Here is a 26,896-nt window from a genome sequence, read left to right as displayed (position 1 = left end):
TTTGAGCCCATTTTCAAGGAGAGAGAAAACACTTCTCTTCATTAATGTGACTGCTTTTGATCTTGCTCTTGTTACTGCACACAATTCTGCATATAATACTGTAAATGTGTTATTGTGTTATATTTACTGTCCAGCCCTGTTGGTCTGGTCTGTATTGGAAAAAAAAGAGATTTTTCAACTTGCAGAGATTCTTAACAACACTTTTGTCTGGATATCTACAGTGAGGTATGTGTGGACAGGGGTGGATGATTCTTAAAAATGTTACTTGACCTCGATCACAACTTTACGTCATGGGCCAGATGCATCCCACTTTGATCCTGAATTGGAAAGACCAAGAAAACTCCCCTTTTATCAGAAGTTTTATTTATACATTTAATCCTTGATATTTGTCAATACAGTGGAACCCCGACTTACAAATTAATTCGTTCCGAAATTAATTTGTAAGTCAAAATTTTCGTAAGTCGAAGCACCTTTTTCCATTGCCTTTTGAGTGAGGCAATGCTGGCTGAAGACAAAGTTCTTGGTGGAGGAGGAGGTGGCGGAGGTTGAAGAAAGCATACGTATGCATGCATACATACGTACGTGTATATGTACATAACATTAATTTTATTTTTTTAAATTTTCTATTTTATCTATTTTGTTACACGGGCATTTTGCCGTACCACGGGCAGAAATATTGCCGTTAAGTGCCTTCGTAACTTGAATTTTTCGTTAAATGGGGGTCTTCGTAAGCTGGGGTTCCACTGTATAAGGAAAAGAAGTTCAATTTTAACAGTACATCTCAGTTTTTCTACACCATAACAAAATGCTGTGGTAGTTATGAAAAGAAATCTGTCACTCTGACTCTTAAATTGTAAGAAATAAATGTGTAAAGCTGTAAAACTTATGAAAAAACTGTTAAAAGTCTCAAATTTGCTCTTTTATTCACATTTTCCACACCTGTGAAGTGAGGCCCGATTGGAGCCTTTGCCGAGCCGATTCTGGTCCCCAGGCCTTACGTTTGACACCTCTGCATTATGTTATCATTGCATGCACATTTGATTAAATGCTGAGGAGTAATTATTCTTTTAAACTGTGGATGGACAGATGAAAGATGCCTCGCTATAGCCAAGAGAGCTCAAAACATACTTTTATGGAGGTATGAGTCATTTTGTCTTGGTTACAACTATTTGTGCTAAACTATTTACCGTTTAATGCAAGTGACACAGTGTATTTCTGCACTCTTTTATAGATGTAAGTGTGCAGCAGCAGCTAAGTTGAAAATAATTGTACTTCTTGAGCCTGTCTGGACACACAGTAGTCCCGCTTCACTGTTTGATTCAAAAGCAGGGAACTAAAACAATGTAGGCTACAAGTTTAGACTTGATTTGTTTTTGTTTCTTGTAAAAAGACAAGAGATCATGTGCCCACAGCACCCCGCTGTCTCCAAACAGAAGAGTTAACAGAGGCGTTCCCCCTTCCTTCATCATTATTTTCTTAAAAATCAGAATAACTCACTTTGTATTTTCTCTCCGCAACAGCTGCTTGTGTTCCAGTTCACATGCAGTTCACGCGAGCTCTGTGATAAATGGCTGCATTGAATGGTGGGTGAAAAACGTATTTTTGAGGCATGGGGTTTCACAGTGGGGAACGGGGATGGAGCGGGATGAGCGATGCGTGCTGTTACGTGTTGTGCAGCCAAAGCAAGCAGGACTGTAATTTACTGCGCTCCCTCACAGGGAGTCCATAACTCACAGGACACTGGTGGCCTGGTGGCGTCTGTGGGTGTTTCCTTCAGGACAGTGTTTTTAATTTTCACTCAGCTAAAGCTTTTGGACAACTTAAAGGGGATTACTGACAATTTGGTGGTCTGTAACTAGAGTTATGTTTTCCAGGCACAGCAGCTGGAAAAATGATTGTAAAGGACTCCGACTTGCACAATTTTTATTGGACGAAGAAACATTTGCTTAAGTAAAAGCGGCAACACTACAGTGTAAAAACTACTTTTACTGGATAGTATGACAGTTTTTTCACATATATAAATTGTTTTATTTACGTACTTATTCAGGTTTTATGTGCATCTTAATTATGACAGAGCAGATTGAAAATAGTAGATCAAATGCTTGATTTATTAGAGCAACATTACATCGTTATAGTTTACCATCTAGACTCCATCACTTCTCACAAACCTGATGCACAGTAAACTGAGGCGTTATGACCCCTCCACCACCCAAACGTCTGCCTGTCGGCTCCAGGGAGATGTTTGCTTATCATTTCCCACAAGTATGTTACACTGTAAATTGGGGAGTGATGAGTGATGGAGCCTAGGGGTGGATGGTGGGGGTGGTGAGGGGGTTGAAACAGCAGGGAGTGATGGAGGGATAGACCAAACTGGGAGCATACAGAGCAGGTTGAGTTGCTTTTCTTAACTTATGATGTGAATCTCTTGTTTACATCCCCAAGGTGCTCTATTGGATTAAGATCTGGTGAACTCTGGTAAATTCATTTTCATGTTCATGAAATCAGTTTCAGGTGATTTGAACTTCAGGAAGCAACCATCAGATGGAATGGGCATTGGCCTTTAAATGATGTCACAGCCTACCTGAAGAAGTGTAACAGGGAAAAAATATCCTTAACCAAAGCTCAGCTAGAAACATAGTTGTTACTGGATGTAACTTCGGTTCTATGAGTATGTGCATAGACCCTGAAACTCTGTGCAATTTCAGCAGACTTATAAATTCTTTCCAATCCACACCACGTGACATGGATCCAATAAAGTTTGGACAAAGATGCACAGCTATAACTCCTGTTTCTTTTTTCTTCAGATAGCCTTCCTTAAGGGACTCCAAGAAGCTGTGATGGGAGTTTAACAGACTAAATAACCAATCCATTTAGCTACCTGCAGCTCTGCCTTTTAAAATACTCTCATATTTTCCATTTAAAAGCCTAATGCTCCATCTAAATAAAGTCAGGGAGTATAAACGTCCTTCTAAATTATGTCTGATGGTAACTTGCAGTTAAAATAACAGTACAAGGTTGAGCAGATATACTTAAATCTTTCAACAGTGTATAATGCGAGCTCACCTTTGCATTGTGTCCAATTATTTCTTTGCATTCCTGGCAGGTGTTGGCGTACAGGCGGTCGTAGCAGGGGATGCAGTGGGGATTGCCCTCCGCCAGGATGTACTTGCGTCCATACAAGGACTCGTTGCAGTTTTTACAGTCGAACCGATCACTCATGATGATGCCTCTTCCTTAAGCCGACCTCCTGCAAAAAAACGAAACAAAAAACAGATGATTCACAGACACAGTTTAGGATTCAATATCAGCAAGAATGCAGCACAGGAAGGAGGAGGAGAAGTGAGATTAGGAAGCCACAGAGAGAAAGCAGGAAGAAGGTTTTCATTTTTTTTATATACAGTGAGGAAATAAAGGCCAACAGGAGAGAGCTAATCTACTGAAAAATGTTAGACTGCAGTCTGAGGTTAAACATTACTCAGGAACCTCTCCATGCTTCAGCTGCTATAAGCACAGAATGGGCTGAATAAGCACACAGTTAATGTTGATATACTGTAACTCACTGCCGTAATGATATACAAGCTTCTCCCGTTTCATCATTACTCACAGGGAGTAAAAGCTCACTCCCAACTCGCTCCTGCATGAAACCCCCTGTGGCGTTTTTGGCGTTGACAAAAGAGGGACTAAACAATATTAATTGTTGGGAGGCGAACTGACACGACATTCTCAGTTTCAAAGGCTCTCAAGCACTTTTTTTTAATCTGCGTTTGAACTGTGTGTCAAGGGCCACACAGCTCACTTGTCTGGTCTGTTTCTTCTGTCAACAGCTTCCTCATGAACACTGTTTTTCTGCAGACTCGGACGTGCAACATCTATCGCAAGAAACTAGGAAAATACACACAAGGCAGAAAAGAATGAGTGACAAGCAACTGGCAAACTGCAAGGCTCTATGTTTGGCTCTTTAGTGAACCATGAAAACTGTGGGGTTTGCAGCACTCCTGCAATAAATCTGATCTTTTTACAGGCTTTAATCATCATTGGAAAATGTGACACGTCTCATGTTAAAAATATACCTGGCACTTCTATAAATCAGCAAGAACTTTAGTATATTTAATAAAGTCGTGCAAAACTTTGCATTCAGCGTGAATATTCCTCAGTTGCAAGCCTTTGAACAGGTTGAAATTTTACCGTTTTTAGTTTGTGTTACATTTGAGCCCTCCTAACTTCATAAGCACAGGAGCCGCATGAAGTTTTCAAAGTTTCCAAAGTTTAATTTGAGGGTCTGTAACATGATAAATGCTCACAGTATGAAGGTATGGTCCTACCTGGCTTTATCTAATAGACCAAAATTGTTGTCATTTTGAAAAAACGGACTTATTCAGAGGGCTCAGTTCAGGGATTTTTGTTCAGATTAGATGGATTTTGTGTGGGATGAGCCTCTAAGTTCAACTCCAACTTTAAAGCTGTGCTCAGCCGGCTTTCTGAGCTCTGCATCAGTCTTACATTCACCGTTTGCTGAATCTACAAATGACTAGAGTGGCAGGTCGTGGTGCAGAGGAAGAACAGGTGGAAATAAGGCCGGGCACACAGACATCCCGCCGTCATTACTGAGCACACAGAGAGGCATTAGGAGGGCAAGTGACCCTTATTTTCTGCAGCAGCAAAAGGAAATGAGTGAGGAAATGAAGTGCAGGAGGCTTAAATATCCTCCTGAAAACATTTAAGACAGGACAGACGTGGGCTTGAAAAGATATATGCGGTGTGAATGAGGATCACAGATAAGAAAAAGTCTCCAGTTTGGGGATATGGTCGTGTTCAGGATCACTGCACGTAAAAAAAAAGCACTTAAAGAGGCCTAACCTATTTTGGGCGAAGAGTGGCTTTGACATGTTTCTGTAAAGTCGGAAAGGTTCAACACAGTGCAGCTGAGAGACTTTCAAATCTCCCCGAGGGATCAAGGAATGAGCCAAGCCCCCCTCTTCCTCTCTTCATCACCAACTCGGACGTAACGATGAGAAGACCCAGAGCTCACGCGAACTAAAGAAGGCTGCTCGCAAGTGTTTTTAGTGTTCGGCTGGCATGAAATAAGTGTTGTTCTGAAGCTTTTTGCTTCACGCTCTGTAACCTCAAAGTATTTGCATCTGGTCTGTTAAGGAGTGATGGTGGAAGTGCAGTTTACATTCCTCGTGTCCAGCGCTATCAAACATTTTGTTTCAAATAACCAGCGATGCAGTAATTTCAGATAAACATGAAAAGAATAAACACTGTCTGCTCTTGGTCATGGTCGGCAAAGATGCCAGAAGCAGAAACTCCCGCTCCTCCAGGACATTTTCTCCAGGAGGGGAACGTGGAGGACCCCCTCCCTCCTCGCAGATAACAGCGCCGCTTCCTCTTAAAGGCCACCAAGCCGGGTCAACAAAACATGGAGGAAAAGCAAACTGATAAAAAAAACCATTACATCCCAACGTCTGGCTTCTGTCACATTTCTGTCTGGATGGAGAAATCAGCTCAACTTCCCTCCTAAATCGTCTAAAGAGGCTTTAGTTTCTATTCTCGTCCGTGCGTGTCTGCGCTGAATGCAGTGATAGAACAATAGCTTTCCTTCCGGACATAGTCTCCACATTTTAGCGCTTCATGTTTCTCTTCCTGGACCACAACATCTGTGAACACATTTGTAGTCTCCAGCTGTTGTCTTTCATCAAATTCTCCTGTAGGCTTCCAGTCGGGAATTCTAATGGGACCGGTGTTCAAATGCATCACTGCTGAAACAAGATTTCATGGCTCCTGTAGGACAGTACAACTCTCAAGCTGTATTGTCATCTATACAATGGAAAACAGGGTGAGACAGGCTGTGAATGCACGTGGGACCAGCAGGATTAATAGCTTAGTGGGAGCATGTGCAAATAAAGTTTAGAACATGCCTAAAGCTAACCTGTTAGGGCATATCTCCTTACTAAGAGAAATGTCAAACACCATCAAACGTGGATTAAACAAGCTATAAACACAGAATGAGACAAACATGTTTTGCCTTGCTTCCATTTCACAATATTTAAAGCCTCACTCACACAAGCTTAGAGACGTCCAGCAACTGCTAAGTGACTCAAATTCACATTTTCTTGCATTACAAGTAACGCGGGCAGTAATCCGATTACTTTTTTCAAGTAACGAGTAAAGTAAGGGATTACTATTACAAAAACGGTAATTAGATTACCGTTACTTTCACGTAGGAACGCTGCGTTACTAAAACCGTGATTTTTTTGCGAGAATGTCTCATGACAGTGACGTAAGCAAGTGCCACGTTCGTGACAACAGCTGTGTGCAGATCAACAATAGATCATATATCGAGTGCGGGAGAGAGTATGAGCGTGCAGCGTTTAAAGCGTGGAAGTACTAACCTTATTTTGAGTTTGATTCCATAAAAAGTGACAAAACCATTAGCATCTGTTGTGCGTGGGAAGAAAACTTATTTTTAAAGCGAAAAAAACCCCACTAAACTTCCAAGCAAGCACCGAGTGCGCTATGACGTAATGGGAAACTCACAGAGAAACTCGCGGATTCTTCAACTGACCGCTGCGGCTCACCTGCACCAGGGCAAACCTCCGCCTACCCCACTCCTGCTTTACAGGTGAAAATAGAGCAACAGGACCGCTAGTCTTTGACTTTATTTATTTTCTGCTGTGTTTTACTTGCATCTATTTGAAAGAGTGAGTGTAAACACACAAAAAAATATATATATTTTATGTGCTGGAATGTGCAGAAAATAGGTTTAAATATTAAACAAATTTCTTCCAGTCAGAGAATGGTGCATATAATTAAATTTTTGCTTGATGCATAAAGTTAAAAGATTAAAACTAATAAAACAAGTTTTAAAAATGGACTTTTCCATTTGATTACATTTTGTATTATGGATTATGTAGAAAAAGTAGAATTGGGCTGAAAGATCTATCGCTTTATCACCTATTCAGGTTGTAAATCGTGTTTTTAAAAAGTAACTAAGTAACTAAGTAATTAATTACTTTTGAAAATAAGTAATCAGTAAAGTAACGGGATTACTTTTTGGGGGAAGTAATCAGTAATTAGTTACTGATTACTTTTTTCAAGTAACTTGACCAACACTGGTGGTCAGTGTGGAACTACTCATCTTTCCCTAGCAACTAGTGGTTGCCAGGGCATCACAACCGGTCTCTTTAGTGAATGTATTATCTTTCTGTTCCAGATCCACACACAAACATGAGAGTGGCACAGAATAATTTGGAGTGACTGTGAGACCGGGCACAAAAGCCCACAGTGAAGCCTCAACCTGAATGTTTTCACCATCACCATCGCCGCCTTGGTATCATAAGGCCAGATGTGATGAGCCAGAGGCAGACCTGACTGGAAACTCAGTCTTGTCAGTCACATGGTTAGCCACTCTAATGATGATAAGATATAAAATTAATTTTGCAATGTGTCCTGAAACTAGAAACTGAGCCTGTAAAGTCATTATGAAGGTGTTCACTGAGGTCACCGATCAAAGGGGCAGAGAGTGTAGACTTCTATAGAAATGCAAGATTTTTAGCAACTACAGGAGATGCTCATCATCATTTATGTGTCCAGAAAAGAAGCAAAAACCAGTGAAATAAAAACAGCAGATAATGGGAATAAGTTTTACAAAATGCAAAAGATGGCTGGTACCATCATCCCAGCAAAAGCAAAGCAAAATGCAGAGGATTATAACTGCAAACCAAGACTGAATGAAATCCTTCAGTGTTCGAGTGCATTTTGCATCAGGCATAAATGCAAAGCAACCACCAAGTTTAATTTTCTTTAATTTCAGTCTCCATTAACGCTGCAGAGCTGAGGAGCTGAGGAGCGCCATTATCAGCAACATTACAGAGTCAGTGCTTTGAGATTTGGACTTCTTATCGTTTTAGTCCATTCATCCATCCATTTTTTCCCACTTACCCAATTCAAAGTGGGATGGAGCCCATCCCAGTGGTCATAAGGCAAGAGGCGGAGTACACCCTGGACAGGTCGCCACTCTAGAGATAGAGAAGCATTCACACTCACATTCAGACCTGCAGCCAATTTAGAATTAACCTGCGTGTCTTGGTTTCCATGGCAGGAAGCTGGAGTACACCACACAGAAAGGCTCCAGCCTGGACCTTCCTGCTATGAGGCACCAGAGCTGACCACCATACCAAGTGACCAAATTACTAGTCTAGTGCAAATAAGTGTATATTAAGTACACCTTATATGTCATATATAAATAGAACAAGAAGCCAAGTAAAGAAAAGTAAACCCACAAAGTAAAGCCTGGAGGGGTTTTTTCTGTGTAACTTTTGATTTCTTAAGAGGCGGATTTTGATTTACACAGATAACATTTTCCATGCCTGAAGGAGAGCCCATGAACTGGAATGCTGCCTTCACAAGGCTTTTTTAAAAGGGATCCAACGTCATCAAACTGAAGCTGTGGGCGTGCAGACCTTTCCCTTCTTTTGTGAACTGCAGAGACTTGTCTCTTGCCTTTGCACAGATATACACATACTTTATCTTTCTTTCTTTTTTACTTCGTTTACTGAACACAAAATTGACACAAAATTGACACAAAATGACAAATTAACGATATAAAATGAAAGCAGGTAGATATCTCATAAGGAGTGATGCCAAACAATGCAGTTTTTTAACCATTTTGAATGAGGTGTGAGACAAGATTCCTCTGAATGCCTCCAGAAACGTCATGCTTATGTAGCAATAACCAATCAGACAAGAATGACTTTATCTGCATACCATCCAGACAGGCTGACACACTCAGCTGTCTGAAACACCAACTGACTTCGTAGTAATTACTTTGTTTAAGAGGTAATCACTTTACAGGTGTCCTCTGCAACCGCACCCGGGAATTCATGTCACGCTGTTCTCTTCATGACACATTAAACCAAACAGTCATCCATCCTGTCTGAGTACTCTAACTCTCACTCAAGTAGCACATCTGCTTAAACCATTTAAACCCACAATTCACGTCGGTGATTGGACATGTTGAATTTTTCGCTGATACGCCGTCTGCCCTGGAGAGAGATTTACCGGGCTCGCGGCTCGCGGCACTTTGTAGAGGATCAGCCTCCTGTCTAATGTCCCTTCATGGCTTGCTTCTGTCGTTTTACTCCTCAGCAATGTGACGGTTTCTTGTGACAGGAGCCAGGAAATCTGCTCCTCTGGTTGTTAGTGTTTACTTTCCCTGCAGAGGAATTTAGACTTATGTCTGGGGTTCTCAAACCAGATTATTCCATGATGAAAACCACTGTCACATGCAATAAAATCAAGCAAAGCATATATGAGGAAAGTGTTAAATCTGTCACAGGCACAAAAATATTAAGTCATGCCGTATAAAAGAGACTCAGAGCCTTTTTTGGGTATTTTTCCCCTCAGCCACCTGAATCTCACCGGCACACCCTCCAGTGTGTCTAAAGAAGGATGTTTTTAATGTGTTTTATTTTAACTTACAGTCGCCGCTTTCTCCACATTTGAAAACAGAGCCTCTTTCAACAGTTCAAACTGGTAAGCAGCTAAGAAAACAGGCAATTTTTTTTAAATTAGCGGCTCCAGAGATGGCGATGATGGTCGAGAAACTGTTCCAGACTAAAATGTGCCTAAAATTTTTAACCTTTTAACAGCCAACAGTTTGCCAGCGTTTAGGTTCTGTTTTAGTCGCACACTAAACAAGCACAGTTTCAGAAACTGGAAGAATATTTCCCTTCAAATCAAGGCTCATACATAAACCTCTTTAGGCTGTGCCAAACAGACGAAAGGTCTTTAAAAAAAGCTAAAGAGTATAACCCGGGTGCCTGTGAGTGTCTGACTTTTCCTCTAGCACCAAAATAATGTTGACCTTTGAGTTTGGTTTAACATTAGGGTGACAGTGTTTGTCTGCTGGACAATTCAACAAACTGGCCCTGCCATGGTCCCTGTTATATTTGTGTATCTTTTCTTTCCTATCTGAGTTATAATGTTTAGTGCTAGGCTGTACTCACACTCGACTGCCTCACCCAGCTGCACTGCAACAACCCAAAAACACTTCCGCTCAACGCAGCATCTTAACATTGAAAAGTCGTTTTGCTGAATATAAAAGATTATGTTATGATGCTTTTCTGCACGCTGTCACTTGATTGGATAAGTGGGGACAAACTTTTTAAAGGCAGCCAGAGTTGAGGAAGAGTTGGAGCGATCATGCTACGTCCTGCAGACTGTGCCCAAGTCCAGCTGAACAATGCTCATGTCCAGTTATTGAAGCAGGGAATGGAGTGGTAAATGGTAAATGGGCTGGTATTCTTACATAGCACTCAAAAGCTACAAGCCTCATTCACTCAGTCACACACACACATTAATGCGAGCCTTTTTTCTATCCCTAAGCATTTTGTCTGTCAGTCGCAGACACACTCACATGGATGCACTGGGGGAACTTGGGGTTCAGTGTCTTGCCTAAGGGTTCGTTGACATGCAGACTGTAGTAGCCAGGGAATACATCTACCAACCTTCCAATATGGATGATTCGTTGTACCTCCTGAGCCACAGCCATCCTAACGGAACAGATAATTTAACCATATTTAGATTTTAGAGGTTAAACACGCTCAGGTAGCCCAAGTGTGAGTACACTTGTACTCTTTATGACTCGGTGTTATTTACTTATTTTTCTTTTGGCTACTTCCTTTTAGTTTTCTCATGGGTCTTACTTCCTGCTTTTCTCTCTTTCCCGCCTTTGTGATCTCCTACCCCACATTCATCAGTTTCACAAGTGGTTTAACTGTGAACACTTGTGTCTCAACAGCAACTAACCATGTGAATATAGTGTATATAGTCCTGTCTCATAATCCTAAAGAAAGTTCACTAAATATATCTGGTTTGCCTTTTTTTCCTCTTATAAACTTAACAATACAATAGCCTCTTTCTTCTGTACAGTAACACCCTTTAAAAATCCACAGACTATGAGAAAGTGTGTGACAAAGTTGGTTTTCAATTACCTCACCCCACTTCAGTGTTTATTCCCCCCCGAAATGGATTAGGGCGCTTTAACGGCCTGCAAAGCTCCAAACAGTCCTCATATTGTGCGACTGCTGCATTACACAACCTGGATTTGTCTGAGGTGAATGAGAATATTGACAGCACCCACAGTAGAGCCCTGCAGCACGGAAACAAAGCGACACCCTTTTGGTTTCAACTATAGCCCGATAGAAAGTAAAATAAAAAAGAACAAGGCCGGTCTCTCAAGGCCGTCAGATGACTTTGCTTCCTTTCATCTCCAGTACAAAGACGCTCAATGTGGCGTGGCTTCCTGCAGATCACATGGCCAATTTCGGCTGCAGGCACACAAATCAACATGAACACACATTGTCGTTTGTGTTGGCTCTGATTAAAGAGCTCATCAGGATGAATTGCTCCTTGCTGCTGTAAACACTGATGTTATTTTGAGACACTGAGCTGGCAGATCGGTTACAGTATTTTGGTTACTTGCACATGGAAAAAAAAGAAGAAGAAGAAGGGGAAAACAGCTGCAGTTTCAGTTGTGAAATCCTTGAAAGGTCAGATTCAATATCAGCGACTCAAGGGGATTATAAACAAACTGGTTACGCTTCATTTTGTGTGACTGTGTCTTTGGTAATCGGTTAAACTCCACTAAAATGACACGATCGGTATGGATGATAAATGTCTGTCTTTCTGCAGATCATACATTTAGTTCCAGCTAAACTCTGAAGAGCTACATTTCCTGTGAGGTAAACTTTGTCTGGTTCGTTTGATTCGAACCTATGATTTAATTAGGTATCATTAGATATTAACGCCACCCAGCCTGCGTCATTAAATCCAAAAACACGAGGAAATAAAGTTCTTTTAAAGATGTGTGTAGCTTAGTTTTCAGTCTCCAGCTGGCTGTTTGTTTATCTGTGGAAACAATGTGGGCCGCAGCTGCTACTGTCGACTCAGCTGACAAACATTTCACAGTCAAACAATTGAAAGAGTCACTACTGCAAACGTGTTTCACCCTCGGACCTGAAGGACTCGCACACAAAGGAGCAGTCCTGTCCACGTACGCAGGACGGTGCAGGCTCTGGCTCTATATTTCCCACTCTGTCATAGCCCACTCAGTGTTATGCTGCCATTCACAGTCACATAAAATCACTTGTTCATAAAGATTACTTTACCTGTCTTTGCTTTAATTCTTCAAATTTTAGTGACTCTGTTTGGTCTGTGACGGCCACACGAGTGCTTCCAGGGGAGTGTACTCCTTAAGAAGTGTTTGATACACATACTTATATATATTACATATACCTTTTGTAATTATTTAGCTAAATATTGCATGGTTTTAACCTGTTTAAAATGCTTTATTTTATGAGCACTGTTGATTAAATTTTACTCAAAAAATTAAATTAGCCACATTTTCCACTCCGTTCTTTTAAGTTCACGCAAGCAAACTTTAACCACTGACAAGACTCTGGAAATGTTGCTGAACAGTGAAAAAATGCAGTTTAAGTTCAATTCATCAGTTTGTTTTTAGCCTTCTGCTGGTGTCTCTGGAGATTTTACAGCTGGCCAGACTAAATCAAGGGTTCTCAAAGTTTTTGTGGCCAGGGATCCCTTATAAGGTCCCCCTCAAAAGATTAACACCAATTATGTGTTAGCATCATCGTCTCTGTCAACTGACTCAGAGCTTTACTGCTACACAGCAAGAAAGCTTTTTTCTACCCTGAGGAGGATTTGACAACAGAATGATGTGATGTGTCACAATCGTGTCAAGCTGTCCAAAATTACTCTTTCATTCCTGTCCAAATGGGTTAACTTTTTTAAAAGCTAAAGAAATGGGAACGTGTTTATTTTTTTTATTTTTATCTTTTTTGCATCAGGTTGCTATTAACAAAGTGCCTAAAGATTTCAATTAAAACTGCAGAAACACTGGTTTGTCCCTTGTGTTAGGTGCCTTTTTCTGTTTGAATCATTCATCTGTCAGGGATGAGCGGTCAGATACAAGGCCTGGACTTAAAACAGCCAGCGTCTAAAGAAAAGTGTTAAAGACTTCAGAAAGAAACATATTTCTCAATAACACTTTCAAAAATACAAGAAAGTAATTGGAAGAAAAATATAAAGAAATGAGGGATGGCGCAAGACTTTTGCACTATTTAATAAAATTAAACAATTTTTATCACTTATTCCAAATTATTTTTATGACCCAGTGGCTACAGGCTCCAGATCACTGGGGATCCACATGGACTAAATGACTCTGCGATTAAATAACTGTACATTTATGGTGTGGGGAGCACAGTGGTGCAGTGATTAGCGCTGCTGCCTCACAGCAAGAAGGTCCTGAGTTCCACCACCTGGTTGGGTCCTTTCTGTGTGGAGTTTTCATATTCTCTCCAGGTAATCTGGCTTCTTCCCACAGTCCAAAGATATGCAGTTAGTGGGGTTAGGTTAATTGGTCATTCTAAATTGCCCATAGGTGTGAATCTGAGTGCAAATGGTTGTTTAGCCGTGTGACAGGCTGGCAGCTGTCCAGGATCTAGGATAGGCTCCAGCCTCCCCGTGACCCTGACAAGGATAAGCAGAAGAGAATGGATGGATGGATGTTTCAACAGCTCTTGTACCCCCACCCCCCATTCATCCACCACCAAATGCCCACAAACGCCTTCACCAATCCCAGTTACATCAACCCACCTGCGCACCACCTGCTAAAGGTGCAGCTTACATTCCTTTCCCATTGCCGCATCATTTTGTTGAGGACTTGCAGTCTCACCTGTATCAAAACCTGTTCCTGATGTAGTACCTGTGAACTTCTGATATTCAGTACACGGTTAAAAACAATGAATGATGAGTTGCAAGAAAGCTGAGGAATCTTCATCCTGAGAGGAAATGAATGTTTGTACCAAATGTCTTGACAATTAATTGAACAGTTTGTGAGATATTTAACTAAATCCCCAAACTGCCAAACTGACTGTACAGCAGTCAGGAGATCATCAAAGAGACATTATAATTCATCCCTCAGGAAACATCAGTGTCTGTACTGAAACTGCAAACTCCCGAGCTGAGCAGTACGGCCAAAAATCTACTTAAAACATTTAAATATTACACTGAAATAAAGATGAAAGGAAAGAAAGTAGAAAGAAGGATTCAAAACAAAGACTACAATCAAGTGGACCTGTGGAGTCTCTTAAAACTAGGTTTGTTTTGGCAACGCGGTTGTTTAACTTGGAAAAAGACTGAAAAAAAATAAACAGTAAGCTTGATCTTAAATAGTCTACAGAAGACTATAATCCAACACAAATACACGAGTAAACACTTTCCCATCAGCTGTCAGCGAGCAGAGGACGTCGAGTTCAAGTCCTGGGTGTTAATGTAACAACTGTTTTCTGACAGAGTGCCGAAGCTGCTGTCTCTGTTTCATATTTACTGTTTGATTTATTTGTCCCGATGGACTGGCAGCCGGTCCACGGTCTAGCTTTTCCTTGTGCCCTCTGACAGCTGGGATAAGCTCCAGCCACGCCTGCAACTCTGAGATGGATGAGCAGTTAAAAGAAAACGGATTGGGTTTATTTGTTCGGGGCTCCATCTTTGTGTTGCGGAGTAAATAAGTAGAGACAGTTATTGTCAAAAATATTTTTCTGTCTCACAGCCTCAAAGCTAGCTGTTTGCAGCACTGATGCATAAGTGCATGTCATACGCATCACTTAACTAAATACAGCCAGGACAGTATAAACTCAGTATACTTTCACTGTTTCCACAGGAATTAAGAAGATAAGTAGCAGCCAGTCAGATCTACATCTCAGACTCTGCAGGCCTCAGTTAGCATGTTAAATGTTAAAGTTACAGAACAATTAGAAAAAGACTGAACAAACAGTGAGGTCATCTGTCTGACAGCTGAAGCTTGGCTCATATTTGGTCGTCCTACTGCGCAATGATCCTAAGCAGGAACAAAACAGAAAGGCTGAAAATGAAAAGAATTAGGAGGTTACAAAGCTCCAGTCAAAGTCCTGAACCTGATTGAAATGCTGCCACCCTCCTTTCTTCTTTTCTCTCTCCTCTCACTGCCCAACAGGTCGCAGCAGACAGCAGCCCCTCTCTGAGCCTGGTTCTGGTAGAAGCCTCTTCCTGTTAAAAGCCAGTTCTTCCTTCTCACTGTCACCATTTCCTTTCTCACAGGTTTTGCGGCTCCTTCTCTGATATTTTAGCCTCTTTTCCTCATGATATTAACTGCCATGAGGCAACTGTTGTAGTAAACTGCTAAATACAGTTGAATTGAACTGACTTAATAAGTGGGAAGTTTGCAGTGCTGCTGAATAACAGATTTACATTTTTATCTTCTTTACAATAACCAAAATGGTTTTTGGGTTGTTGTTTTTTTGTGTTTGCTCCTGGTCAGGGTTCACTGAACAGTTGTTGTGCTACAAACTGTCCATGTAACAGACTAAGTGTTATTTAAACCTACAGGACATAATGCATTAATTAGAAAGCTTCAGTGATGCTTTTGGACACTAACTAGCCGGACATGTCCAGGATCCTGCTTATACAGCAGATATACTGTGTAAAGCTTTAATTTTAAACCGGGGTAAACACGTTTCTGATGTTCTATCTCCTAAACTGTCATCTTTCCAGCACGTCAGCTGAAAGACTGGCTCGATTTAAGTGACTCCTGAAAGCTTATTTTCATAGATTAACTTTGCCTTTAAACATTTGCTCTTTTCTTTGGCTTTCAAATGCCACCAATTGGACCAATTGGTGGCATTTGAAAGCCAAAGAAAAGGATTGGAACCCCTGGCACAAACAGAGCAATAAACTGGGCACCTGTGTGGTTAAGTGGCAGAAGAATTGCTTTGAATTATACAAAAGAGAAATCAAGTAACCACTGGCTAAAACAGGGGTGTCAAACATAAGGTCTAGGGACCAGAATCCACCGGTCACAGTCTCCAATCTGGCCCACTGGACAGCTTTGGAAAGCTTTTCCTACTGATAAAAGCCTCACCCATGGCCATACTGCATCAGAATAATAGACAAACAATTAAATGACAGTAAAAATCTTTTTTTTTTTCTACTATCTTCCATATAAATTATTTATTTTTTTAGTTTCAAAATGACTTTTCAAAAAAGGCCATTTTCTGTGAATGAACAGATACTTAATACTTTATTGTACACAACGGTTTCTTATAATTTAAGCCCAAAAGAGATGTACTCACAGATGTCTTTCTTTAATACAGCAGCATTGAGACGTAATGTTAAAACTGGACTTCTTTCTCTTCTTCAGCAACTTAACAAAAAAGTTAAAACTCTTTTACATTGACAGCCAAGGGAGCTTCACTGGTCTAGTGAAAGTGGGCTGTATGAGTTTGACACCTCTGTGCTAAACAAATGGGACAACACTGAAAAGATGCCTGATTGTGTCAGGACTCCCCAGATATCTATTTACACCTACAGCCAAGGGGCCACTCTGTCAGTGATGGGGTTGTACACATCGTGGACAAACACTGGTTTGAGCAGTGAGTGAAGCCATAGAAATGGGAGTGAACCAAGGGAAAGTGCATCTGTCATCATCTTAGAATGATTGCGCTCATCCATCCTCCGGTTCTTGGCCATTGATCAGCAAATGTGAAACTGATCTCATCGCTCACGTTGTATGTGACGGTGCTGGTTTTGATCTAGTTATATGTTTGGTGAAGCCTGCAGTTAGATGAGACTGAAAAAGTCACATGGATGGGTGAGGAAATGTTCCTCCTGCTGAAAACGCTGCGTCCAGGTGAACCAAATATTTTCCAAATAATTCACGCTTTACTTGGGGTGGGTCAGGCGGTAGAGTAGGTCATCCACAGGTCATCCGCTGATCGGAAGGTTGGTGGTTCGATTTCTGGCTTCCCCCCAGTCTGCATGTCAACTATCCTTGGCCATGTTGCTCTCTGATGCATCCATCGGAGTGTGAATGTGTATGAATGTTAGATACGCACTAACAGATTAGAAAAAGTGCTTGTGTGAATGAGTTAGTTGTATAAAGTGCTTTGAGTGCTTAAATAGAGTAGAAAAGCGCTATATAAGAACCAGACCATTTACTTTTGGCTCTTCTTCACACACTTTCTTGTTTCTATGAATTTATGTATGAACATGTACTTAAATGTGTTTTTTATGCAGAGATTTGTCCACTTCTTTAATGTATCTATGTGAAACACTTTAAATGTTTTTAATTATTATGACAGTGATAGCTGCCTCTTGGCTTAACCTTGGTATTTTTTTAGGAGAGCTATGCAAGAAGAATTTCCTGAAATTCCAACAAACTCATCACAAGCTGCACAACAGGACTAGGAAATGGAAAAGACAGGGATGTGTGTGAGACTGACTCACGATGACACTGACGGTCTGAACGTGTGGCAGACAGTCGTAAAAATCATCTCCTCTCTGACAGTTTTCCCTTTATTTTCTAAGTCTGGGGTTTATCTCCACTGAGCTGGAGCCAACCAACCTTCACCCAACACAAGAATTTCAGAGGAATGTGACTGTGGTCAAAACGTGGCAACACTGTGTGGTTCTACCATGAAGGGAAGGGGAAAGAAAAGAAAAGAAAAAGGCATTTTTCTTCTTCTGCCCTCTGTTTTCTAAAAAAAGACAAAGGTCAGGAATTCCATTCAGCAGGAAACAAAAACACTTTTCTTCAGGGTGAGAGCGCAATCGGAGATGATTGTTTCAATGAATGTATTAATTTGACCAAATGGATTGGAACATGGGGATGGTGTGCGGTGATGGAAACTATGAGTGCCGGAGGCGGGGTGGGGGGGCAGCTGTTTGCTGAGTCTCCAGAACAAAATCTGTAATCTGATGGAGACATGACATCACTCCAACAGAACAGGACCGAAGGGCCTCGTTAACACGAAACAGACTAGAGTGCAAAACATGTTTGTTTGTGTGGGATTTTATTGGCCAGATATTACTTTGTGTGCCTCCGGCATCTGAGCCAGTTCAGCTCTTGAGGGGGGAAGTGTTTCCTCAAGGGTCTCCTTGTTCTTTTTCTCATAAATCTGACTTCAAAAGCATTTATTCACAGTATCAGTTACTCATTTGGACCATGTTCAGGCTCCCAAACCCCCAAATAGCATCATTATTTCCTCACACTAAAAGAACTTCCTTTGGCTTCAAAGATTTGGTTTATATCGGTCCCACATAACTTTAGAGTCCACTTTCTAATAAGGCACATTTTAAAGATAACAGTGCAGCTTTAGAGTACATTGAATTCACACATTTTAATTCAGCTAAGCAGTTATTCACTTTTAAACCTAATTACTAGAGTGAGTTATTACAACCTGGCAACCTGCAAGCTTCTCATTTAATTGATCAATTACTAACTATTAGTAAAGCCATGATTGGGTCACGAAGAGAGCCTTCTTAAAGAGTGGAACCTTTCATTTTAAAGCCTCAATCCACGCAGATATTTAACGATGACTAAAATATGTCAGTAACTAGTTTTGCAGCAGGCGAAGACAGGTGTTTGTGCCTCCGCGGATAAAACTAGACCTCACAAAAACTCACCTAAACATTCATTTTTCACACAGTAAAGCTACCTAAAGCTGCTCCTTATGCTGTGAAGCTGTCAGTAAATGTACACGTACCGCTCTCGGCGCACCAGCAGTTTCTGGAGATGCTCACAGGAGACTCTACAGCCTCTGCAGGACCTGCAGCCTCAGCCAGCCGCTCTGCTCTGCTCTGCTGAGATGACAGATAGTTAAATCCACCGTGGACTCCAGCGAGCTGAAAGCTGACGGCTTTCCACTGACAGAAGCATCTGCGCCGTCTCTGGTGCGTAAAACCAAAGCGATTCCTCCAAAACACCGCCCCTTTCCCCCACCCACCTCTCTGTCCTTACACTCCCTCTTTATTTCACTTTGCGGGGAGCTGAAAGACGGTAGACTCCATGTGTTTTCTGGACGTAACTGAATATTTTAAATACACGGTAGACTAGACACGGTAGGCTAGTGCAGGGGCGTTTCCGGGATTGTTTGGGATGGCAAAAAGCGGGGAAATAAATACTGGGGGGAAAACTGGGCACGATTTTCAGGCTCATGTGCAGCAGCCCCATGTGTCCTCAAACAGGTCTACTACATGAAAAGTGATACTGCACAAGAGTTTCAGGGTTATGTATAAAATGAGTGACGAAACATGTGTTTAGACTTACGTAAAAGCTAGTCCTGTTTAATAATAAAAAAAACTTTAACTTTTAATTACAAGACCCAAAGTAAAAGTACCCCTTTGGATTATAATTATTCATTACTTAGTGTTTATTTGTCACTTCAGTGTAGTTGGGGGTGTTTTATTTCTTTCTAAAATCAATAAATCAATATAATACACTAAGGGGCAGTGCCACCCTGTGCCTGCCTTTGGACACTCCCTTGCCCTGCTGATCATATAAAATTCTCTCTAAATATAAATTTTCTAGCAGGAACACTTTATTGTGACTTTTATTGGATTTAATACCACAGTAAAAGTCAGAGTTGGGACTTAATCGCAACTCTGGAAGTGATTTTCTCTTACCGACAAGCTGAGCATCACCCCCACAGCTGTCCTCTCTCTGCACACTTTTCATCCATCAAACACAAATGAGGAGCTGAGATCAGCTTTAAACCCTGCGCGCACGCACACACCCACACACACACACACACACACTCACTCACACACACTTTCTCTCTGTGCTATCTTTCACCTTACAGTGTTCAGTTTCTTCTGAGTTTTCTCGGTTTGATGCTTTTTTTTTTTAAAATTTGTGGTTAGAAGCAAACTGCAGGGTCCTGGAATAAAAGACAGAGGAAAATCCTGGACAGCATGATATCATTTTCCCTCTCATTGACCTTCACTTTCCACAGTGGTGAGCAGGAGGACGATTAGAGGGTTCAGCTGTGGCTCCATCCTGCCATTACCCATTACATCAGGATGTACACAGCATGGTGTGATGAAAGCTTTTACTTATTTACTGGACCTGTTGATAGATTTCTGTGTCTCAGACATTTTGGCTTTTTATCATTCATTTGATTTGAACTGACCGGGCTAAATTAGGATGAAACTCTTAGATGCAAATATGATGCCATCTGCTGTTCAGACTTCATAGTTACAGTATTTCAGGAGAAGTGACATTAAATTTAAAACAAATTAAGTTAAAAGCCTGGAAAATATACCTGTATACCTGTCTTCACCTTATATTTCTTAACTTCAAGTCTATGGAAGCGTAATACTGCCATTTAAATTAAAAACACATGAGAAATAAATTAAATTTGTGTGTTTTTTTCCCACCAGCTGCTTTGGTATACCAGAGAGGCAACAAGACAAGCCCCCAAGTAGATTTTGCAGGTGGTGTCCACAGACCATTGCTCTCTCCTTGCCGCTCCTGCTTGATTTTTTTCCTATTTCTGCTTTTTGCTGCTACTGGTATCACAACATGGTACCTGTAGTCCAGCTCCTTCATCCACATGTGCCATCATAAGAATAGGACGTCATGTTATAGTGTGACGATGAAGTGTTTGTGGTAAAAAAAAGAGCAAAACAGATGTGATGTTTGCTTTGAGAGAGTTGATGGAAAAGTATAACGAAAGTCAGAAAGAGTTGCCTGAGTCTTTGTCGATCTAGAGAAGGCATGTGACAGCGTGCCAAGAGAGGAAATTAGGAGTGGCAGAGAAGTATGTGAGGGTGGTGCAGGATATGCAAGAGGACTGACAGACAGACAGGTTCATGCAGATCGGGTCAGCGTCCCTTCTTGTCTGCAGTGGAGACCGACAGGCTGACAGATGAGGTCAGGCAGGAGACTCTGCGCATTATGATGTTTAGAGATGACATTTCGATCGGTAGTGAGAGTAGAAAGTAGGTGAAAGAGAGCCTGGAGAGGTGGAGGTATGCTCTGTAGAGAAGTCAGTAGAAGCAAAACAGAATGAGTAGGAATGAGAAGGAGACAGGTGGAAAAGTGAAGCTATGAAGAGCAGAGATAGTGAAGGTAGGTGAGTTTAAACACCTGGAGTCAACCATCCAAAGCAAGAGAGGTGAAGAAGAAAGTGCAGGCTGGGTGGAGACAGCAAGAGTTAAGTGGAAGGCTCACTCAGTGAGGCATGTTAGCACACAGGAGGTGGAAAACTGCAGCTTAGGCTGAGGGGTGTGGAGACTGCCCAGAGTAGCATGTCAGAGAGGCATGGCTGAGAAGATTTGGACATGCATGATGAGGAGGTATAGGGGATACACAGTGAAGGAGGTCATGCAATAGAGGAGGATGTAGGGATAGAGTGAGATGATCTGTGGTGGCGACATTAAAGCAAGCAGCTGCTAGTAGAGGATTCAACACCAGTGCAGCCCAGTAGCTTATAAGTCTGTTTACATTATAATAATAAACCTTAAGTTTCCCCATTATAATTAAATGATGTCTTTATAATAAAAAACAGATGTGTGAAGTGACGTCTCTTACACAAAGATAACAGTGACTGAGCAAAGTATGAAAACATTTTATTAAAGATTTACGTACAGTAATGAAAACACATCTGCATGGCTTCTGAAACATCATTCAGGTCCCACTCAGCGCTCACACAGAAAACCTCAACATCTGCTACAAACACAGTTTGGCCTACACGCTCATCAAGCTACAAAAGTCCAAAGGTTTGGCAGGCTGTCCGAGTGAAACCATCGTAAGTTAGTCCCAGACTCCATTAAGACCAAAACACCATCACCCTCTCTGTTAATCACCCGAGGCTGCGATGGTGTAACTGGCACAGTTTTGATTGGAGGAGATCCATTACATGCCATTATCAAGGAAACACACAGAAGAATGAACATGGTGCTCCACAGGCACAGGAGTATTTCCCCCCCTAAACTTAAGGATTACTTAAAGAATTCAAGATTTCACAGCAAAACGAGCAGGAACAAGGAAGGAGTGTGTGCTCCTGCGGGATGTGGAGGAAATACACTTTCAGATGGCTTTAGAGCATTTCTACTTAAACTGGGCCACAAGTGTTTCTACGTTCCAGAGTACTGGCCGAGAAGGTAAACACAGTTGACTGAAAATTTGAACATTTCTGCAGGATGGCAGAGAAAAAATACGATTCGTACGCGACAGTATTTCTGGCACTGGGAAGAGCGCATTCTCAATCACGGCCAATGCGTTATCTCACAGTTTTCCAGAAAATTATTCAGATTCAAAGTAAAACCTCTACATCCTTTGCCCTCGTTCGGCCTCTCCACCAAATTTCGTGACATTCAGCCGAGTAGTTTTTTCACAATCTTGCTGGTACAACAGAAAAACTCTCGCGTTTGATGGAGGAACCACGTATAGATAAGACTCTGTGAAACGTAAGAGTCATCGTTCATCAGCCTCACTGGACTTCATGTAAACCGCAGAGTTACGGCCCCTCTAAACACCACTTCCATTCAGAGAAGCATATTTAAGGCCTGGTTGGCTGTTGCTGGACGAGCTCGCTGGTCTCCAGGCGGCACCGTCGTACAAACTGCCGACTTCAAACACTTCGTGAATGGCTTTTCGGAAACAGTGAAAATTGTACTCTATCAAACCTGCAAAGAAAATTAGTGGGCATGTTTACAACTGTGTATAGTGTTTGTGTGTTTATTATATGAATTTCTTCAGGTTTTTACACATTTACGTAGGAAGATTTTCCTGATAAAGCCAACACGACCAATTACAAAAAATAAAAGTACACACCTTTCCTCTCAAAGCTCTCCTCTCTGAGGATGCAGACGAGCGCGAGGAACTTCGTGACCTCTTTCAAATAAAGCACTGTGGTGTTATTGAGCTTGATGATCGCCAAAGACTCCTCGTCATAGGCGGAGCTGCTGCCGTCCTCCAGCCTGGCAGGCAAAGAGAAAAGCACCTCTAAACGCTGCTCTTCGCCAAAGCTCAAAACAAATCTGATAGCTTTTCTCACCCGTAAATGCAGGAGATGTCGAGGACCACGTCGATCATGTCACAGCAGAGTTCGTAGGACTGCATGTCCACGGGAGCGCTGTCTGTGGCTATGTAAATCTTGCTACTGACATCGAATAGGAAGGCCTTTTCAATCCCGGAGTGCTGCAAAGCAGGAGGGATGTTTATTATAAGAAGAAGAAAATACAATGAGGCTTTTTATTGTGGTTCAAATAACATAAATGAAACATACAGATATGAAAATGTTCAAAAGGTTCTCCAGTGTCGGCAACTGAGGAATAAGCTTCTGGACGACTTTACTGAAGGCCTCGAATATGGAGTGGTCGTAGATGCTGGTCAGGTAGAAGCTGAGGACACAAAATAAAGACGACGAGACCGTTACCAAAACTGAGATAGAAGTTTTAATTTTAGCTTCTGAGCACGTCTGCTTTCCAAGGGTGTCTTAAAACCTTTGAGACCTAATTATCACCACAGATGACTGTAACTCTAAGCATCAGAATATGTAACATCTGTTCTTTTTAAAATGTTCTCCCAGGACTGGGCAATCAGGTTACAAAAGAACTATTTAGAAAGAAAGGACTAGGGTCAGGTTTGAGATGAGGATCAGGTTTGGTAGACCTCAGAGTTAAAAGATTGGCTGTGCTGTACTTTCAACAACAGAGAATCCCAAAATTGAAAACTGAATACCTACCCTATCAACAAATAGTTAAATATTTGCATGATGGCTCTGACTAATAACTTGAGAAATCTCAAATACTGTATCTATATTTAAGAGCCACTTAAGTAATCAGTCATGATATTTTTCACATTCCAAGAGAATCTTTAATTTTGCTAAAAATATTTGAGATTTTGCCCCGTGTTGTCAGATTAGTCTGCACTATGGCTAATGCTGCATTCATGAGATTCGTAAGAGTAACCTGCTCAAGAGTCAAGAGTGCTGCAGCCCACTTAAAAACCAAAAAAATCCTCTGGCCAATCTTAAATGTTCACTCTATTGAAAATACAACAGAAAGTGATTCATTTAGTTGAACATTTTATTTAAACAACAACAACAAAAAACAGAAACATGATCACCAGCTTTTGGCCATAAACAGCTAATGCTACCCAGTCATATGTAAAAGTGTTACAGCCAATGTGTGACTGACCTGTCACTGGGACACAAACTTTAATAAAATACAAAAGCAGTAAATTTGGGTCAGAGTAGTGAATAATATTACAAACTAACCACCTCCTGTTACCACTTTTAATTCATTTTTTATATAAATAAATACATTTATATAAACATGTAACTGTTCACACATGTGAGCACTTTAAAACTGAATTTCTGTTATTGCTTCAGCCCACCTGCAGTACCTTTTGCAATCCACCAGGGGGCCCCACACTTTAGGAATGACTGTGTTAGGGGACTATCTGGACAGTCTATCACTGAATGGGATCAGTCTTAGCTGTCTGACTTACTAGTATGAATGTTAAACTATACCTTAACCATGACAAGAAGCTCTGTAGTATTTCACCTGTGTAGACACGTCAGACTCTCACCTGAGGTGAACCTTCTCCAGGCTGGCATCTGTCAGGTCATCGTTGGCCCTCTGGTGAATATCTCTCTGCGTTTCGATTTTGTGGTCGTCTGACAGACCGTCTACTTTGTGGATGAACACCTCAAAGTTGATGTCTGGATTCACTTTGTAGGCTCTGGATACAGTTAGATGTAACCGGCTGAGAGCCTCCATGTAGTCATCCTGGTAACAGAAGACAGGATGTGCTGATTCAGTTAACACATCATTTAATTCACCACCCAAAACGTAAGCACCAAGTCACACTTAAGTCACCGTACCTGAGCGTCGATGACAAAGATCAAAGCACCAGTTCCCTTGAAGATCATCTCACTGTCAAATGTGGGGTCGAAGAAATCCACCTGGCCGGGGAAGTCCCAGATCTGGAAGTTGACAAAGGAAGTGCCAGAGATGTCATCTTTGTAGATTTTGTTGGTGCTTTCAAGGAATAAAGTCTCGTTGGGTGACATCTTGTGGAAAACAACCTGAGCAGTGATGCACAAAGATTACAGTTACTCTCAGAAATTTAAACATCACCAATTTGCTACATTCAGATGAACAGATTCAACGACAAGTAATGCACTCAACCACCATGAACTGTACGCACACTCACCACACAGCTGAAGAAAAAGCATGTTGAAGCGCGTTTAAAGTTTGCTGAACAACGTTTGGACAAGCCTGTGAAATACTGGGAGAATATAGATGAGAGGCAAACTGAACTCTCTGGATGCCATAATACACACCATGTTTGTCAAAAGCCACTGCATATCACCCCAAATACACCATACCAACAGTAAAGTTTAGTGGTGGAAACACCATGGTGTTCTGGCATGCTTCATATAATATAATCAAAGTAAAGTTGGAAAAATGTTCTGAGACATTCTTGATAAAAAGAAACAAGGGTGGACGTTTCAGCAAGGCGATGATCCCAAACACACAGCAAGGAAACTCTCAGGTGGTTTCAGCATGTTCAATAATCTTTTCTGGGGTCATTTCTCATTATTACACATAATTGATGAACATCTATGGTTTCATGTCTTTACATGTCTGAATTGGATGGGTTGTTACTGACATAATGGCATTTAGAAATAGCTATATATTTAGAAAATTGATGATGTGTTCAATACTTGTTTTATTCGCTGTAAATATATATATATCATATTGAAACAAACTCCCACATTTCGACTGGCTTTAGTTCTCAGAAGTCAGAAACTTTTCTAAAGTCTGGCTTTTACTGAATGGCTGTGAAGAAAGCAGCAAAGGCTGTTATCACAAGTCACCGGCAGGTTAACATGTCGTCCGCTAAATCCTGGGTGAAAAACTCCAAGTCACCACAAAGTCACATGCTATGCCGATTTTTGAGGCCTGTGATGAAGTCTTTCACAAATAAACGGAAACGCAGCAACAACAAATCCATGAAGCTTTCCTCCTGCCTGGCAGCTCCACCTTCAACACCCTTTTCCAGCCCTCCTCTGCACATGCCTGCCTCTCTAAATCATACAGCATTGCAGGTCTCACTCTCCATCTTTTAAATCTTCCCTTGCACTCTTGAAATCCTTCTGTCACAAATCAGACCTGATACTCATCTGTTTCTTTGGATGGTTGACTGTGGGCATTTGAACTCATCAACCTTCACCTCCTCTACTCATTGCAGCTTCACTGTTTTCAATTCAGTTTAAACTAATGTTTAGTTTTAGTTTTTTTTTTTTATCGTTATAGCAGGTGGGTTGACAGGTTTGGCACCACACTTCACGTCTTTTACACATAACAACCACAAACATCTGTACCAAGACCCCCGAGGCTCCTTTAGGTGTACATGTAACCAAACGGTTTCCTTTGTTCGCTTTTTTGTTTACTATGAGCTCAGTATTTTCTTGTCCTGTGGTGATCTGGATGGTGTTCGGGGATAGATAAATGACCATACCTTCTGTATGGAGGACTTGCCGCTGCGCCTCAGCCCCATCAGCAGGATCCTGGGTTTATCAGCTGATGTCGGGCTCTCCTCAAGGTCTGGCACCTCCACTCCATAACCAAAACTTTTGGGGAACGACCCCACGACGCCGTAGCTCCCCGGTAATGTCGTATCCTCGTACTGAATATTCATCCTGTCCTTTATTATCTCACTTGCTCGTTCTTCTTCAATTCCGCCTCAAGCCTCCAGAAAACTCGCTGAATAATCCGAGCAGGAATGCTGTTGTCCAGGAATTTCACAACGAGCTAGCATGGCAAGCTAAGCGTTAGCAGGTAGCTGGAGTGCGGTATTTAGGTCTCAAAATAAGAGGCCAGATGGTAGAGTATCCATGTGAAGCTTGCTACACAAGTGGACAAAATCTTCAGCAATCCTAATACAGGCGTAAAGTTGGTTAAATCAAACTAAATTGATAAGAAATGACTCAAAAAAGGCTAACTTGAACGTAACTTGGAGATTCCGCCCCCTTTTGCTTTT

The 26,896-nt window shown here is 41.4% G+C and overlaps 2 protein-coding genes across 5 annotated transcripts in view; both read right to left on the bottom strand.

Moving 5' to 3' along the window:
- The window catches only part of LOC146363258 (four and a half LIM domains protein 3-like), a 29,047-nt gene extending 10,249 nt beyond the window's left edge, over nt 1-18,798 (bottom strand). Inside the window, exons 1-3 of one of the 2 annotated variants that reach the window (XM_084920251.1) lie at nt 18,603-18,798; nt 7,942-8,018; nt 3,064-3,247 (exon numbers count right to left, since the gene is read on the bottom strand). In XM_084920251.1, the coding sequence (XP_084776377.1) occupies nt 3,064-3,219 (156 nt within the window). In that variant the 5' untranslated portion in view covers nt 3,220-3,247; nt 7,942-8,018; nt 18,603-18,798. The remainder of the gene's footprint in view (nt 1-3,063; nt 3,248-7,941; nt 8,019-18,602) is intronic. The other variant, XM_084920250.1, reaches the window with a different exon arrangement.
- A 2,653-nt stretch (nt 18,799-21,451) lies between these two features.
- On the bottom strand, nt 21,452-26,894 carry rragcb (Ras-related GTP binding Cb). 3 transcript variants are annotated; one of them, XM_084920246.1, is made up of 8 exons: nt 26,375-26,894; nt 25,064-25,138; nt 24,732-24,935; nt 24,437-24,636; nt 23,130-23,244; nt 22,899-23,041; nt 22,676-22,821; nt 21,452-22,527 (listed from the first exon to the last, which is right to left on the bottom strand). In XM_084920246.1, exons 1-8 carry the CDS (start codon nt 26,552-26,554, stop codon nt 22,370-22,372), a joined length of 1,221 nt encoding a protein of 406 aa, XP_084776372.1. In that variant the 5' UTR covers nt 26,555-26,894; the 3' UTR covers nt 21,452-22,369. The 3 variants fall into 3 exon arrangements, with proteins under 3 accessions (XP_084776372.1, XP_084776373.1, XP_084776374.1); XM_084920247.1 differs by lacking the exon at nt 25,064-25,138 and having other exon boundaries at nt 26,375-26,892; XM_084920248.1 differs by lacking the exon at nt 25,064-25,138 and having other exon boundaries at nt 24,732-24,833; nt 26,375-26,891.
- Nucleotides 26,895-26,896: the final 2 nt, after the last annotated feature.

Source organism: Perissodus microlepis, chromosome 22 (assembly GCF_051167445.1).
Source record: "Perissodus microlepis isolate ML-2025 ecotype Zambia chromosome 22, ASM5116744v1, whole genome shotgun sequence".
NCBI lineage: Eukaryota > Metazoa > Chordata > Actinopteri > Cichliformes > Cichlidae > Perissodus > Perissodus microlepis.
Note: the sequence above shows the minus strand (reverse complement) of the source record. Positions and strands in the feature narration are given on the sequence as shown.

What these genes read in the sequence shown, in the direction of transcription:
- rragcb (XM_084920246.1), bottom strand. Translation starts at nt 26,554, where the DNA reads ATGAATATTCAGTACGAGGATACGACATTACCGGGGAGCTACGGCGTC. An exon ending in GCAAGTCCTCCATACAGAAG is followed by an intron (nt 25,139 to 26,374) that starts GTATGGTCATTT and finishes ATATTCTCCCAG; the next exon opens with TATTTCACAGGCTTGTCCAA. An exon ending in GGAGAGCTTTGAGAGGAAAG is followed by an intron (nt 22,528 to 22,675) that starts GTGTGTACTTTT and finishes TTTTCTTTGCAG; the next exon opens with GTTTGATAGAGTACAATTTT.